At 54.8% G+C, this 17,097-nt stretch overlaps 2 protein-coding genes across 2 annotated transcripts; both read left to right on the forward strand.

The window, feature by feature from the left end:
- Positions 1-1,521: 1,521 nt before the first annotated feature.
- On the forward strand, positions 1,522-4,500 carry LOC138076359 (intestinal-type alkaline phosphatase-like). The gene is made up of 11 exons (XM_068968503.1): positions 1,522-1,588; positions 1,668-1,784; positions 1,897-2,012; positions 2,202-2,376; positions 2,455-2,627; positions 2,915-3,049; positions 3,138-3,210; positions 3,315-3,449; positions 3,541-3,732; positions 3,961-4,077; positions 4,205-4,500. Exons 1-11 carry the CDS (start codon positions 1,522-1,524, stop codon positions 4,498-4,500), a joined length of 1,596 nt encoding a protein of 531 aa, XP_068824604.1.
- A 9,021-nt stretch (positions 4,501-13,521) lies between these two features.
- LOC138075463 (intestinal-type alkaline phosphatase-like) lies at positions 13,522-16,451 on the forward strand. Its single transcript, XM_068967256.1, is given in 13 exon segments — positions 13,522-13,588; positions 13,667-13,783; positions 13,898-14,013; positions 14,204-14,378; positions 14,457-14,629; positions 14,881-14,906; positions 14,908-14,963; positions 14,966-15,012; positions 15,105-15,177; positions 15,276-15,410; positions 15,499-15,690; positions 15,918-16,034; positions 16,156-16,451. Coding segments are annotated over 13 exon segments (1,590 nt in total).
- Positions 16,452-17,097: the final 646 nt, after the last annotated feature.

Below are 17,097 nucleotides of genomic sequence, written 5' to 3' on the forward strand. Positions count from 1 at the left end.
TTCTTCAGCACCACAGTTAGAAAGCATCAGTTCTTTGATGTTCAGCTTTGTTTATGGTCCAATTCTCACATTCATACACGACTACTGGAAAAACCATAGCTTTGACCTGATGGACCTTTGTGGGCAAAGTGATGTTTCTGCTTTTTAATATGCTATCTAGGTTAGTCACAGCATTTCTTCCAAGGAGCTAGCATTATTTAATTTTGTGGGTGCAGTCACCATCTACAATGATTTAAGAGCCCAAGAAAATAAAATCTGTCACTGTTTCCACTTTTTCCTCACCTATTTGCCAAGAAGTGATGGGACCGGATGCCATGATCTTAGTTTTTTGAAGGCTGAGTTTTAAGCTAAGTTTTTCACTCTCCTCTTTCACATTCATCAAGAGGCTCTTTAATTCCTCTTCACTGTCCGCCATTAGGGTGGTATCATCTTCAAATCTGGGGTTGTTGATATTTCTCCCAGCAATCGATTCCAGCTTGTGAGTCATCCAGTCTGGCATTATGCATGATATACTCTGCATAGAAGTTAAATAGGCAGTGTGACAATATACAGCATTGATGTACTCCTTTCCCAATTTAGAATCAGTCCAGTGTTCCATGTCCGGTTCTAACTGTTGCTTCTTGTCCTGCATATAGGTTTCACGGGAAACAGGTAAGGTGGCCTGGTATTACCACACTTTAAAAATTTTCCACAATGTGTTGTGATCCACAGAGTCAAAGGCTTTAGCATAGTCAATGAAACAAAAGTAAGACATTTTTCTGGAATTCCCTTGTTTGTCTATGACCCAAGAGATGTTGGCAATTTAATCACTGGTTCCTCTGCCTTTTCTTAATCCAGCTTGTATTTCTGTAAGTTCTTGGTTCCCCCCTACTAGCCCTTTATAGAGACCTTACACATACACACACAAATAGCCCAGTGCCCACCCGACCTGCCCAGGCCAAGCCTGGTGAGGAGCTGAGCAGGGGCGGGGCAGCCTGGCCACTCCAATGTCTCCCTGTCTCCGGGCCTCAGGGCAACAGGAAAGCAAACACAGGCCTGGCCCAGTGGCCAGCGTCCAACCCCACCTCCCTCTGTACTCAGAACCAAACCAGGCTAAAGCTCACTTTCAAAAAATACGGAACATATGACCAGAAGAAAAGATGGTTCTCCCACAGGACTTGGTGAGCAGAGGGATGGGAGGAGCTCCTGAGAGGACCTGGAAAATGTTCCTCAGGCCAAAGACAACTGCACCCTAATCCCCACCCCACCCTGAGGAGACCACCTATGAAGGAGGGACCTGCCTCCTCAGGACCCCAGCTGGCTCAGCCACACCCACCATGTCCCTCTAGCAACAGGGCTCAAAGCCATACGGCAGGTGAGGGGCAGGGTGTGGCCACCTGGGGCACTGGGAGGGACACGGAGACTTTTATAGCAGGGAATTAAGCCCAGGCAGCTAGTACTGCAGCCAGTCCCTGGTACTCCAGCCTTGCCTGAGACCCGGCCTCCCCAGGTCCCATCCTGACACTCCGCCATCACACGGCCATGCAGGGGGCCTGTGTGCTGCTGCTGCTGGGCCTGCGGCTACAGCTCTCCCTCAGCCTTGTCCCAGGTAACCAGGCAGCTCCCGGGGAACCCTACTCACAGGGGCGACCCCAGGCTGACCCGACCTCCACTCTCCCCTTGGTCAGTCGAGGAGGAAGACCCCGCCTTCTGGAACCGCCAGGCAGCCCAGGCCCTCGATGTGGCTAAGAAGCTGCAGCCCATCCAGACAGCCGCCAAGAATGTCATCCTCTTCTTGGGGGACGGTGAGTGCGCTAGGCCAGTCCACCCCCTGTCCCCCCACAACCCTGGAGCCCTGGGCTGCCGGCTGACCCAGGCTGGCCCCAGGGACTCAGAACTGACACAGTGTACCTTCAGGGATGGGCGTTTCCACGGTGACAGCCGCTCGGATCCTAAAGGGGCAGATGGCTGGCAAGCCAGGACCTGAGACACCCCTGGCCATGGACAAGTTCCCATACCTGGCTCTGTCCAAGGTAAGGGCCAAGTGGCCTACTATGGTCTACACCAGAGGGGTGGGTGTGGGCCTAGGGAACAGTGTACGAGGGAAAGCCCCTGGAGGGTTGGGGGCTGAGATAGGGGCCAGGGGCTGGAGGATGGACTCAGGGCCTGGGTCAGGAGCTGGATGTCTACCCCAGCAAAGCTGAAGGCATCTCTGCCCCCAGACATACAATGTGGACAGAGATGTGCCTGACAGCGCAGGCACAACCACCGCCTACCTGTGTGGGGTCAAGACCCGTATGAAGGTCATCGGTGTAAGTGCAGCTGCCCAATTCAACCAGTGCAACACGACATATGGGAACGAGGTCACGTCTGTGATAAACCGGGCCAAGAAAGCAGGTGGGCTCAGGCGTCAGCTTCCTGGCAGGGACGGGTTCAGAGACCTCGGTGGCCCACCGTGACCTCTGCCACCCTCAGGCAAGTCAGTGGGAGTGGTGACCACCACCACAGTGCAGCACGCCTCCCCAGCCGGGGCCTACGCGCACACGGTGAACCGAAACTGGTATTCGGATGCTCAGATGCCTGCCCAGGCCAAGAGGGAGGGCTGCCAGGACATCGCCACACAGCTGGTCTACAACATGGACATTGACGTGAGTTGTGACATGAAAGGCAAGAGGCAGGGCTGGGCAGAAGGGATGGGACACACAGCTGACAGTCCTAGGTGACCCACAGCCCTGGGGCCTTGGGAGGTCTCTGTTTGCAGGCAGCATTGTTGGCAGAGGTTGGGGTGGGGTGGGAGTGGGGCACAATGTAAGAATTAGAAGTGGGGACAGGCCTTTCTCACAGACCTGGTGGGTGAAGAGTCTGGGGGCTCTGTGTAAGAGGAGCAAAGGGCCAGCCAGGACCCAAACCCACCTGCCCTAATCTCTGGTCCCAGGTGATCCTGGGTGGAGGCCGAATATACATGTTTCCTGAGGGGACCCCAGACCCTGAATATCCATACAATATAAGACAGAATGGAGTCCGGAAGGACAAGCGGAACCTGGTACAGGAGTGGCAGGCCAAGCACCAGGTGATGGGGGCTCACAGGTGTGGGGGTACACCGGGGCTGGGCCTGGGGTGTCCGGCTATGGACTGAGGCCTGGTTCTGCCCCTCCCAGGGAGCCCAGTATGTGTGGAACCGCACAGCGCTCCTTCAGGCGGCCAATGACTCCAGTGTAACAAAACTCATGGGTAAATCCACCCACCCACCCCCACTGTCCTCCCCAGGAAGGGTGCCACGGGCCCCCCACCCCCATCCCCAGCTTGCAGGTCACCACTCGTCCCATTTCTCACAGGCCTGTTTGAGCCAGGAGACATGGCCTATGACATCCACCGAGACCACATCAAGGACCCATCCCTGGAGGAGATGACAGAGGCAGCCGTGCGTGTGCTGAGCAGAAACCCTCGGGGCTTCTTCCTCTTCGTGGAGGGTGAGTGGCAGCTCCTCGGGGATCAGAGGGGAAAGGGGTGGCACTCAGGGTGGCTTTTGCATCATCCACCTTCCACATGACCTTCTTGCAGGAGGCCGCATTGACCACGGTCACCATGAAAGCATAGCTTATCGGGCACTGACCGAGGCGGTCGTGTTCGACAATGCCATTGCCAAGGCTAGCCAGCTCACCAGTGAAGCAGACACACTGACCCTCGTCACCGCTGACCACTCCCATGTCTTCACTTTCGGGGGCTACCCACTTCGTGGGACCTCCATTTTTGGTAAGCCAGGGATAGTGGCAAGTTCTTGTCCTAGGTTATGTTGCACAAAGTGCTCTTGAGTCAGCTCCCTCATCTGCAAAGTGGAGTAAGATTAATAATAGCAGCTGCCCTGCCTGGCTCTGGTAAGGATTAAGCCAGTGAACAAACAAGAGGAGCCTGAGCTCAGCACGCAGGAGGCACCCCAAAGGATCGGGTCAGTGTGATCACGGGGTCCCCTCTTCCCTGCAGGGCTGGCTGATGGCAAGGCCGGAGATGGCAAGTCCTATACCTCCCTCCTCTATGGCAACGGCCCGGGGTACCGGCTGGACATGGGCTCACGACCCGATGTGAATGAAAAGCAGAGCAGTGAGTGCAGTGGGTGGGGCCTGGGGAGCAGGGAGGGGGGCGGATGGGAGGAGGGGAAGACCCCACTCGAACTCCTGGGAGGGGAGGCGACTTCCCTTCCTTCCCTGAATCCCCTCCCTCCTCTCAGTGGACCCCGAGTACCAGCAGCAATCCGCAGTGCCCCTAGGGGGCGAAACCCACGCTGGTGAGGACGTGGCAGTGTTTGCACGAGGCCCGTGGGCACACCTGATGCACGGCGTGCAGGAGCAGACCTTCGTGGCGCATGTCATGGCCTTTGCGGCCTGCGTGGAGCCCTACACCACCGACTGCAACCCTCAGCCCCCCAGCGGTCCCTCGGACACTGCCCACCAGGCTGCCTGCCCATCCTCACTGGCACTGCTGGCCGGGGCCCTACTGCTGCTGCTGGTGCCCACCCTGCCCTGACCCCCACCCACCCGGGCCTCAGGGCCTCCTCCCCGCCCCCAACCTTGATAGACCCAAACCACCCTGGAAGCTGAAACCCTGACTTTCCTGTGAGAGCCACAGTCCTCAGTGCCCCCACCTCGGTAGCCTCAGATTTCATTGGAGTTGCCCCAGACCCCAGGAAAGGCAGGGGCTCGGACCACCCAGTCTCTTCTCCCTACCCAACAGCCCTGCTTGAGGACCAGGCAGGCACCAGAGGTGTCCCCCAGGGGACCAGGACCTACCAAGACCCCCACTGGGGGCTTCCAGGAGGCATAGCTTCGGGTTGCCTGACTTCCGGGAGGCGTGGCTTCTGAGAGGGCGTGGCTCCCGGGGAGCTGTGGCTTCCCCTCCTTGTGGAACCCACCCTGTGGGCACCTCGCTGGCCAAGGAGACGTCTGGGTCCAGGAGCGCTGGGGGATCCTGGACACACAGTACTCAGCGGCCCCTCCTAGGAGACAGGGACACAGAGAAGAGGACACTTGTCCCAGGTCCCTCAGCTGCTGTGAGGGTGGTCCCAGTGCCCCTTCCAGGCTGGGGGATCCCAGGAGAAGCAGGGAAGCTGGGGGTGGGGACACAGGTCCCGCATGCCTGGGAGGGAGGAAGCAGCCCTCAAATAAACTGTTTCAAGTGTGATATGGGAGTGTATGTGTGGGAAGAGAAGCCCTTAGCAGGTGGGGGCACAGGGTGTGTGTGGGGGGGATGGCGGTTTGGGGCGGGGGTGTGATTCACATCAGGAGGTCAGGGAGGGGCTGATGAGGGGCTGACATTGAGCAAAGGCCAAAGGGGGTGAGGGTGGGCAGAGCAATGCTGACGGTTGTGAGGGAGCGTGAGGCCAGCAGCGGTACCAAGTTGGGGCTTTCCCCTCCCCGAAGCCAGGCTTTCACCTTCTCTGAAAACAGAAGGACATTCCTGAGCCCCAGTGCTCACCCCTCCTGCCTCCCTGCCTGACACCCAGGTGGTCATCTGGGGGCTTGTCACCTCCTGTGAGGTCCACTAGATGCAGCCCTCAAAAGATAGGAACCAATATAAACTTGTGTTTGCTTCTTGCTGCCGAGTTCCTGGGGCAGGGGGTGCGGGGGGTAGACATTCATACCACTCCCTACAGGGCTCAGTTGTTCATTCAGTCAGTCAGGTCTGACTCTTTGCAACCCCATGGGCTGCAGCATGCCAGACTTCCCTGTCCATCACCAACTCATCACCATCACCAACTCAGCTTGCTCAAACTCATGTCCATCAAGTCAGTGATGCCATCCGGCCATCTCATCCTCTGTCTCCTCCCCCCTTCAATCTTTCCCAGCATCAGGGTTGGAGGCAAAAACAGGAAGTGGGGAGGAGGTCCAGGGAACTCTTCTTCCTAGAAAGGGACCCTCCATTTATGCGAAGTGCTGGGCTTGGGGGCAGGGGTGGTTGTAGTGATTTACTTGGTAAGTCGTGTCCAGATCTTTCAACCCTGTAGCCTGCCAGATTCCTCTGTCCATGGAATTTCCCAGGCAAGAATACTGGAGTGGGTTTCCCACAGGATCTTTAACCCAGGGGTCAAACCCAGGTCTCCAGCATTACAAGCGGATTCTTCACTGACTGAACCACTAGGGAAGCTCCCCCCACCAGTCGGAGAGCCTTTCTGTTCCCAGCTACTGTCCTGGTCCCCCTGAGGATAGAATTCTCACTGGATCCCGCAGGGGACATCCTGAGAGTGGGTGGTGGGGTGCAAGCAGAAGACATCTCCCCGTGGGTCAGCTGGGCTTCCCTCGTAGCTCAATCGGTAAAGCATCCGCCTGCAATTCAGAAGACTCGCATTCGATCCCTGGGTTGGGAAGATCCCCTGGAGAAGGAAATGGCAACCCACTCCAGTATTCTTGCCTAGAGAATCCCATGGACAGGGAAGCCTGGCAGGCTACAGTCCCTGGAGTTGCAGAGAGCCAGACACGACTAAACCATCACCATCACCTATCAGCTGGTGCTGAGGTGGCCTTAACAGTGCCCAGCCAGTGGCAATGCCTATGTCAATGTGAAAACTTGTCTCACCTCTTGTTGAGCGTGGAGCCAATAGACACCACCAACCCAAACATGTGAGAAGTAAGGTTTTATTATGATTAGCCGAAACTAAGAACCCTGGATCTCTCCCAGAGCAGTGTCTCCTTGAACAGAAAGACTGGGGGAATTTTTTTTAATCTTTGAAAATAAAGACTTATTTTTAATTGGTGATTGGTTTACAATATTGGTTTGCTTTCTGTCCTACATGAACATCCCTCTTTCTTGAATCTCCCTCCCAACTCCTACCCATTCCCACCCCTCTAGGTTATTACAGAGCCCCAGTTTGAGTCCCCTGAGTCATACAGCAAATTCCCAATTAAGTCAAAGGGAGTTTTAGGCATATTCATGAGGGGCTTGAGCAGAGGAGAATTCAGCATAGGATTGGAGCAAGTTCTATAGTTAGTGGCTCAGTCGTGTCCAACTCTTTGTGACCCATGGACTGTAGCCATTAGGCTCCTCTGTCCATGGAATTCTCCAGGCAGGATTGGTGGAGTGGGTCATCATTTCTTTCTGCAGGGGATCTTCCTGACTCAGGAATTGAACCCAGGTCTCCTGCATTGCAGGCAGATTCTTTACTGTCCAAGCCACCAGGGAAGCTTCATTGAAATCAAGAGGGTCAAAACCATCATTCCGTCCTCCACCTGGTAGGGGCCTTCAGCAATTCTCCAAGATTTATTTGTGTAAATCCCTTAAGGAGGGATTAGAGCTCAGCTTTATCTGCACTACTGTTTGACTGCATTTTTTCCCCGCATTCCTTTGTCCTCTTAAGTAATTCCTGAGACCTTTTCAAGGTCTAGCACTGAGCTCAGGCTGAGACTGAAAATAACTTAGGTCAAACTGGCTTCTCTTACGTCTTAAGCCCTTGGACAGCAAGGAGCAAGGTTTGATACCAGCCAATTCTAAAGGAAATCAACCCTGAATATTCATTGGAAGGACTGATGTTGAAGCTGAAGCTCCAATACTTGGGCAAACCTGTTTCCAAGAGCCAACTCATTGGAAAACACCATTTCTGGGAAAGATTGAGGGCAGGACAAGAAGGGGGTGACAGAGGATGAGATGGCTGGGTAGCATCACTGACTCAATGGACATAAGTTCGTGCAAACTCTGGAGATGGTGAAGGACAGGAAAGCCTGGGGTGCTGCAGTCCATGGGGTTGCAAAGAGTCCGATGTGACTGAAAAACAACAATAAATGCCAAGAAAACCATTCCTAGTCTCTTTCTCCAGGGACTCCCTAACTTATCAGCTTACACCTACACAGGGCATCATGACAGAAGGGGCTAAGACAGGGCCCAGAGAGCCCAGGGTGGTAAATGGGGACACTGGTGGAGGGTGCTGGGCTCCAGATGAGACCCCACAGGGCTAGGCCTTCTTCCCAGAGAACAGAGAGACCGGGACAACCGCCCCGCACAGAGCTGGCTCCATGGAGCTGGCCATCCCCTGGCCCCAGGCATCTAAAACCCTGGAGTGCAGGACCGGAGGTGTTATCTCTTACTGCAGAACAGAAGCCATGCTGCCTGCTGCCTGGTCACCCCTGGGCCCCAGGGGAGGGAGCATGACAGCCTCTCATCTCACTCAGGTGACTCAGGTCCCAGGGCAAGGGGGGGCGGGGCGGGCCAGGTGCTCCGGTGGGAACTTGGACAAACATTTTTATTTGCTGCAATGACATGTGGTTTGTATTTGGTCTCAGGCCCTGCCCAGGCCCAGGACAAAATTCACAAGAAATCAAGCAGGAGCACAGCTGATGATCACTTAATGTCATCCTAAGAAGAACATTCAAAGACACTTTAGGAATTTCCCCAGTGATCCCAGTTGTTAAGAATACCTCTGCGTATGCTGGGAACCTGGGATCGGTTATCTGGTCCAAGAAGTTCCCGCATGTTGCAGGGCAACTAAGTCTTTGTGCCACAATTACTGAGCCAGCGTTCTAGAGCCTGCTCATCAAAACTACTGAGCCCACAAGCTCCAGAGCCTGTGCTCTGCACCAAGAGAAGTCACCACGAGGAGAAGCCCTCACATCACAGCTCAGAGTAGCCCGTGCTCAGCAACAGAGAGTCAGTACAATGGGAATAAATACAGTTTTTTTTAAAAAAAGCAACTTTATACTCCACTCCTATCAGAAGGGGGCTAAAATTTAAATTTTTTAAAAAAAATTAAATTAAAAAATTTTTTAAATTTTTTAAATTAAAAAAAAAAAAAAGCATCAACACCAAATAATGGTATGAATGGAGAGAAGCCGAATCCCTCATACATTGCTGATGGGAACGCAAAATGGTGTGGACACTGCAAAATGGTATGGCAGTTTTCTTTGTTGTTGTTTTTTTTTTTTTTTTGAGCTGTGATTGGGATCAGGATGAGATATTGTAAAACAAAAATCAAAAACAAAAACTAAACATGCAACAACCATGAAAGTGAAATGAAAGTGCTCAGTCGTATGGACTATAGAGTACATGGAAGTCTCTAGGCCAGAATACTAGAGTGGGTAGCCATTCCCTTCTCCAGGGGATCTTCCAAACCCAGGGATTAAATCCAGGGATTAAACCACATTGCAGGCAGATTCTTTACCAGCTGAGCCACAAGGGAAGCCCAAGAAGACTGCAGTGGGTAGCTTATCCCTTCTCCAGGGGATCTTCCCGATCCAGGAATCAAACCGGGGTCTTCTGCACTGCAGGCGGATTCTTTACCAACTTAGCTATGAGGGAAGCCATTGCACTCCTGGGGGCTTACCCAGAGAAACAGTGCAATGAAATGCTCACACAGAAACCCATTCGTGAAGATGTGTGGCTGTTTCCCTTTTTCTCTTTGGGCCTCACTGTACAACTTGCAGGATCTTAGTTCACTGACCAAGAATCGAACCAAGACCCACAGCAGGGGTAGTGCCCCTTCCTAACCCCGGGACCACCAGGGAATTCCCACAGCAGCTTTATTGATAACAGCCAAACCTGGAATCGGCCCAGAGGTCCTTCCACATGTGAACAGTTAAGCACGGCCTAGGCTCCACTCCATCCCAGACACAAGGAATCAACTCCTGAGCCCTCCTCCAGGGAATGCCTGGGGAATTAGGGTGAGTAGGGGAAAAGCCATTCCCAAAGACTGGGTGATTCCATTCCTGTAACTTACTTGAATTGACAGGGTTTCGGGTTTTTGGTTTTTGTTTGTTTTGGTTGCACCATGCAGCATGCAGGGTCTTAGTTCCCAGGCCAGGTATGGAGCACCCGCTGCCAGCAGTGGAAGTGTGGAGTCTTAACCAGTGGACCAAGGGGAGTCTCTAAAATGACAACATTTTACAAACACAGGAAGCTATTAGGGACAGAGGGCAGGGATTATACAGGGGTCCTAGGGGTTGGAGCTGTTCAGTGTCCTAACTATGGTGTGATTACATGAACCCACATGTGTGACAGATGGTACAGAACCCACACACATGCAAGTGAGTGCAGGTAAAACGGCCGACTCTGAACAGAAATGTGAAAATCCGAGTTATACCGTCAGAGAAGATTGGAGAAAGCATGCAAGGCATGTCTGTATTATTTCTTAAAACCACGTGTGAATCTACAGTCATTTCATGTCAAAAATTCAAATTTAACAAAGGGACTGGGAATTCACTGGACCGAAGACAAATCTTGCAGTAATAAAAATTTAACCTATGGACTGATCAAAAGAATCCATCAATTAATTAAGGGCCTGCCCAGGAGTTAGTCCCTCCTGACCTTTAGCCAAGAATTTTCTGAGCACGGGACTATGCGGGGGACAGAGGCAGCTGTGGGGCAGCTGGCAAAGGCAGCAAGGATGCCCCCCACCCCCAGCAGGCAGGTCCTCTAAAGCAGGGGTCTCCAACCTTTTCAGCACCAGGGACCAGTTTCCTGGAAGATAAACTTCCCACCAACTGGAAAGAAGGGGGATGGTTTCGGGATGATTCAAGTCCATTGCATTTTATTGTGCACTTTATTTCCAATCAAATTCCGCTGCTGATCTAACAGGAGGTGCCAGTCCTCAGTCTGGAAGGGTTGGGGACCCTTGCTCTAGAGGGTAAGTAGAGGATACCCTGGGTCAGCTTGCTGAGTGAGTGAACAGCAGGTCAAGGCTAGAAGAGCTCAGAGGCTCTGCCTGAGGGGACGGCACGCTGGGGAGGGGCTACCAAGGTCCCCTGGGGTGGGAGGGACTGGGAGGAAAGGCTTTTTGTTGTTGTGTTGTTGTTGGACATGCACATACTGCTGTTTAGCATTTAGTTATGTATTTTGGGCTGTGCTGGGTCTTCCTTGTTGCATGGGGTCTTTCTCTAGTTGCAATGCAGAGGCTTCTCATTGCGGTGACTTCTCTCCTTGCAGAACACACGCTCTAGAAGCACAGCTTCAGCAGTTGCAGCACTTGGCTCTGTGGCTGCAACTCATTGGCTCTCCGGCTTGCAAGCTTCTGTAGCTGCAGCTCAGGGGCTCATGAGTTGTGGCTCCCAGTGACTACAGTGTTTGGCCTTCAGTGGTTGTGGCACACAGCCTAAGTAGTTGCAGCTCTCAGGCTCTAGAGTACCAGCTCAGTAGCTGCGGCACCCAAGATTAGTTGCTCCACGCCAAGTGGAATCAACTCACCAGGGATCGAACCCATATCCCCTGCACTGACAAGTAAATTCTTATCCCCTGGGCCACCAGGGAAGTCTGAAAATTTTCTTAATTCTGATAAAAAACACAACATAGAAATGACCATCGTGGGACTTCCCTGCAGTCTAGGGGTTAAATTCCACTGCAGATGGCAATGGCACCCCACTCCAGTACCCGTGGCTGGAAAATCCCATGGACGGAGGAGCCTGGTAGGCTGCAGTCCATGGGGACGTGAAGAGTTGGACACTTACTGAGCGACTTCCCTTTCACTTTTCACTTTCATGCATTGGAGAAGGAAATGGGAACCCACTCCAGTGTTCTTGCCTGGAGAATCCCAGGGACGGGGGAGCCTAGTGGGCTGCCATCTATGGGGTGGCACAGAGTCAGACAGGACTGAAGTGACTTAGCAGCAGCAGTGGCAGCAGATGGCATAGATTCCACCCATGTTTGGGGAACTAAGATTCAGAATGCTCTGTTGTGTGTTAAAAAAAAAAAAAGAAGAAGAAGAAGAAAGAAAATTTAAAAGGGAAAAAAAGTTACCATCTTCACCATTTTTATACCCAGACCATTAATGTTCTGCAGAAGAATTGATGCGTTTGAATTGTCGTGTTGGGAAGGACTCTTGGGAGTCCCTTGGACTGCAAGGAGATCCAACCAGTCCATTCTGAAGGAGATCGGCCCTGGGATTTCTTTGGAAGGAATGATGCTAAAGCTGAAACTCCAGTACTTTGGCCACCTTATGTGAAGAGTTGACTCATTGGAAAAGACTCTGATGCTGTGAGGGTTTGGGGACAGGAGGAGAAGGGGGCAATAGAGGATGAGATGGCTGGATGGCATCACTGACTTTATGGACGTGAGTCTGAGTGAACTCCGGGAGTTGGTGATGGACAGGGAGGCCTGCCGTGCTGCGATTCATGGGGTCGCAACAAGTCGGACTTGACTGAGCCACTGAACTGAACTGAACTGATTCACATAGTTGGCCACAGATCTACAGAACTTTGTCATCTTGTAAAACTGAAAGTCTGTATCTTGAACAAGTCCCCAGTCTCCCTCCTCCCAACTCCTCGTGCCACAGTCCAACTTTCTGATTCTAATCATCTGACTACTTGAGATTCCTAGTGAAGTAGAACCACACAGTGTTTGCCTTGTTCTGACTTTCTTCACTGAGCATTATGTCCGCAAGATTCAGCCATGTGGTAGCAGGTGTGAGACTTACCTTCCTTTTTAAGGCAGCATAGTATTCCACTGCATAGCTACATCACAATTTATTTATCCATTTGTCTGCTGTGGATGCTGGACTTGCTTGCATCTCTTGCTACCATGAATAAGGCTGCTACAAATGTGGGTGTGCAAATTCTTCTTCCAGATCTTGATTTCAATTCTTGGGGATACACACCCAGAAGAGAGATTGCTGGATGGGAGGACTGCTTTTGAACCCAACCTGGGGTTACTGAAAGCTTTTAGCTCCTACGCTATTCCTGTGAGAGTGTGTGGCCTGTGGAGAGAACAGACTCACCCCTGGCTTCCATCTACCTGTCCAAGGGAGCAGAGGTCAATGTCACGTATGGGGCACTGGGCCCACACCTGTCAGTCCTTTATAAGCACCTTATACACAAACAGCAGTGCAGACCCAGCACTTCAGTAACTGAAGACACAGTCAAGGCCCCCAATCTGCTGTCACCTCCAGTTCCATCCTTCTCCACAGCAGAAGCTGGGCCCAGGCTCCCAGGCGCCCCCACTAGCCAAGTGCCCACACCTTCTGCCCAAGTCAAGTCTGGTGAGGAGCTGAGCAGGGGCCAGGGCAGACAGGCCACCCCATGGATCTCTGCCTCAGGGCACCAGGGAATTAACCCAGGCCCCTGGCCCAAGCTGTGTGCCTCCAGCCCACCTCCCTCAGCACTGGGATCCAAACCAGGCCAAGGCTGAACCTCAGAAAACACTGAACACATGAAGGAAGGACAGACGGACCTCCCACAGGACTTGGTGAGCAGAGGGCTGGGCGGGAGCTCAGTCAGGACCCTGAATGTGTTTGTCAGGCCTAAGACATCTGCACCCTAATCCCCACCCCACCCTGAGGAGACAAGACAGCTGGGGACCATCATGTGAGGGAGGGACCTGCCTCCTCAGGACCACGGCTGGCTCAGCCACACCCACGACCTCCCCCTGGCAACAGGGCTCAAAGTCATAGGGCAGGTGAGGGGCAGGGTGTGGCCACCCGGGGCACTGGGAGGGACATGGAGGCTTTTACAACAGGCAACCATAACCTCCCCAGATTTAAGCCCAGGCAGCTAGTACTAACCTGGTACCAGGTGTCCCAGCCTTGCCTGAGACCCGGCCTCCCCAGGTCCTATCCTGACCCTCCGCCATCACACGGCCATGCAGGGGGCCTGTGTGCTGCTGCTGCTGGGCCTGCGGCTACAGCTCTCCCTCGGCCTCATCCCAGGTAATCAGGCGGCTCCTGGAGCCCTACTCACAGGGGGCGGCACCAGGCTGACCTGACCTCCTCTCTCCCCTTGGGCAGTTGAGGAGGAAGACCCCACCTTCTGGAACTGCCAGGCAGCCCAGGCCCTCGATGTGGCTAAGAAGCTGCAGCCCATCCAGACAGCCGCCAAGAATGTCATCCTCTTCTTGGGCGATGGTGAGTGCGCTAGGCCAGTCCACTCCCTGTCCCCCCACAACCCTGGAGCCCTGGGCTGCCGGCTGACCCAGGCTGGCCCCAGGGACTCAGATCTGATACAGTGTGTACCTTCAGGGATGGGCGTTTCCACGGTGACAGCTGCTCGGATCCTAAAGGGGCAGATGGCTGGCAAGCCGGGACCTGAGACACCCCTGGCCATGGACCAGTTCCCATACCTGGCTCTCTCCAAGGTAAGGGCCAAGAGGCCTCAGGGTGGTCTACACCAGAGGGGTAGGTGTGGGCCTAGGGAGCAGAGTGGGGGGAAAGCTCCAGGAGGGTTGGGGGCTGAGATAGGGGCTGGGGGCTGTGAGGATGGGCCCAGGGCCTGGGTCAGGAGCTGGATGTCTACCCCAGCAGAGCTGAAGGCATCTCTGCCCCCAGACATACAACGTGGACAGAGATGTGCCTGATAGCGCAGGCACATCCACCGCCTACCTGTGTGGGGTCAAGACCCGTATGAAGGTCATCGGTGTAAGTGCAGCTGCCCAATTCAACCAGTGCAACACGACATATGGGAACGAGGTCACGTCTGTGATGAACCGGGCCAAGAAAGCAGGTGGGCTTGGGCGTCAGCTTCCTGGCAGGGACGGGTTCAGAGACCTCGGTGGCCCACCGTGACCTCTGCCACCCTCAGGCAAGTCAGTGGGAGTGGTGACCACCACCACAGTGCAGCACGCCTCCCCAGCCGGGGCCTACGCGCACACGGTGAACCGAAACTGGTATTCGGATGCTCAGATGCCTGCCCAGGCCAAGAGGGAGGGCTGCCAGGACATCGCCACACAGCTGGTCTACAACATGGACATTGACGTGAGTTGTGACATGAGGGGCTAAGCGCGGGGCTGGGAAGAGATGGTGGAACACATGTCCCAGTCCCAGGCAACCCACAGTCTGGGGTCTTGCAGAGTCTCTGTGCGTTTGCCAGAATGGGGGGGAGGTAACCATGAAGGAGGTATAGGTGGGGACAGGCCATTCCACAGACCCGGTGGAGAGTTAGGGGCTGTGTAAAGGTAGAGCCAAGGGCCAGCCCCAAACCCACCTGCCCTAACCTCTGGCCCCAGGTGATCCTGGGTGGAGGCCGAAAGTACGTTTCCTGAGGGAACCCCAGACCCTGAATATCCACAATATGGCAGACAGAACGGAGTCCGAAGGACAAGCGGAATCTGGTGCAGGAGTGGCAAGCCAAGCACCAGGTGATGGGGGCTCATGGGTGCGGGGGTACAGCAGGGCCAGGCCTGCCTGGGGTGTCGGGCTATGGTCTGAGGCCTGGTTCTGCCCCTCCCAGGGAGCCCAGTATGTGTGGAACCGCACAGCGCTCCTTCAGGCGGCCAATGACTCCAGTGTAACACACCTCATGGGTAACCCCACCACCCCCACTGTCCTCCCCAGGAAGGGTGCCACGGGCCCCCCACCCCCATCCCCAGCTTGCAGGTCACCACTCGTCCCATTTCCACAGGCCTCTTTGAGCCAGGAGACATGGTCTATGACATCTTCCGAGACCACACCACGGACCCATCCCTGGAGGAGATGACGGAGGCGGCCCTGCTAGTATTGAGCAGAAACCCTCGGGGCTTCTTCCTCTTCGTGGAGGGTGAGTGGCAGCTCCTTGCAGATCAAGGGGAAAGGGGCAGCACTCAGGGTGGGTTTGGCATCACCCATCTTTCACGACCTTCTTGCAGGAGGCTGCATTGACCACGGTCACCATGAAAGCATAGCTTATCGGGCGCTCACCGAGGCGGTTGTGTTCGACAACGCCATCGCCAAGGCTAGCCAGCTCACCAGTGAAGCAGACACACTGACCCTCATCACCGCCGACCACTCCCATGTCTTCACTTTCAGTGGCTACCCACTTTGTGGGACCTCCATTTTCGGTAATCCCACGGAGAGTAGCAGGTTCTTGCCCCTAAATTACCTGGCACAGTGTGCTCTGAGCCAGTCCCCTAATCTGCCAGGTTGAGGAATATTAATACCAATTGCTCTTCTGAGCTCTGGTGAGGATTAAGTCAGTGAGCAGGCAAGAAGTGCTTGGGCTCAGCAACAGAGGCGGCACCCCAAAGACTGGAGTCAGTGTAATCACGGGGTCCCCTCCACCCTGCAGGGCTGGCTGATGGCAAGGCCGAAGACGGTGGATCCTACACCTCCCTCCTTTATGGAAATGGCCCTGGATTCCGACTGTACTGGGGCTCACGACCTGATGTGGATGAAACCAAGAGCAGTGAGAGCACTGGGTGGGCCCTGGGGGTGCAGGGGATGGCAGGAGGGGAGAACTCAGGCCTGGAACTCAGGCGAGGTCATGGCCACCTCCTTCCCACGCTGAATCCCCTCCCTCCTGCCAGTGGACCCCAACTACAAGCAACAAGCTGCAGTGCCCCTAGGGAGCGAGACCCACGGTGGTGAGGACGTGGCAGTGTTTGCACGAGGCCCGTGGGCACACCTGATGCACGGCGTGCAGGAGCAGACCTTCGTGGCGCATGTCATGGCCTTTGCTGCCTGCGTGGAGCCCTACACCACCGACTGCCACCCTCAGCCCCCCAGCGGTCCCTCGGACACTGCCCACCAGGCTGCCTGCCCATCCTCAATGGCACTGCTGGTCGGGGTCCTGCTGCAACTGCTGGTGCCTGCCCTGCACTGACCCCCGCACCGGCCCGGGCCTAGGGAACTCCTGATCCCCTGCTTGGAATCTTCAGTGGACCCGAACCACCTGGAAGCTGAGGTTTGACCTTCCTGTAATATCCACAGTCCTCAGTGCCCCCATCTTGGTGGCCTCACATTTTGTGCAGATCCGCCCCAGACCCCAGGAAAGACCAGGGCTCAGACCATCCAGTATTTTCTCCTGACCTAAGAGCCCTGCCTGAGGACCAGGCTGGCACCAGTGGTGTCCCCCAAGGGGCCAGGACCTACCAGACCCGAGGTGGGGGCTTCTGGGAGGCGCGGCTTTTGGTTGCATGGCTTCCAGGGAGCTGTTCCTTCTGGGGAGCTGTGGCTCCCTGTCCTCCTAGAACCCAGTCTGTGGGCACCTGGCTGGCCAAGGAGGCGTCTGGGGCCAGGACAGTTCTGGGGCCCTCGACACAGAGTCCTCAGCGGCCCCTCCTAGGAACCCAGCGGTACCATTACAGATAGTAGACAGCGACACAGAGAAGAAGACACTTGTCCCAGGCCCCTCAGCTGCTGTGAGGGTGGCCCCGGTGCCCCTTCCAGGCTGGGGGATCCCAGGAGAAGCAGGGAAGCTGGGGGTGGGGGCACAGGCCCCATCCTCCTGGGAAGGAGGAAGCAGCCCT

Source organism: Capricornis sumatraensis, chromosome 3 (assembly GCF_032405125.1).
Source record: "Capricornis sumatraensis isolate serow.1 chromosome 3, serow.2, whole genome shotgun sequence".
NCBI lineage: Eukaryota > Metazoa > Chordata > Mammalia > Artiodactyla > Bovidae > Capricornis > Capricornis sumatraensis.

What these genes read in the sequence shown, in the direction of transcription:
- LOC138076359 (XM_068968503.1), top strand. Translation starts at nt 1,522, where the DNA reads ATGCAGGGGGCCTGTGTGCTGCTGCTGCTGGGCCTGCGGCTACAGCTC. An exon ending in CATACCTGGCTCTGTCCAAG is followed by an intron (nt 2,013 to 2,201) that starts GTAAGGGCCAAG and finishes CTCTGCCCCCAG; the next exon opens with ACATACAATGTGGACAGAGA. An exon ending in AAACCGGGCCAAGAAAGCAG is followed by an intron (nt 2,377 to 2,454) that starts GTGGGCTCAGGC and finishes TGCCACCCTCAG; the next exon opens with GCAAGTCAGTGGGAGTGGTG.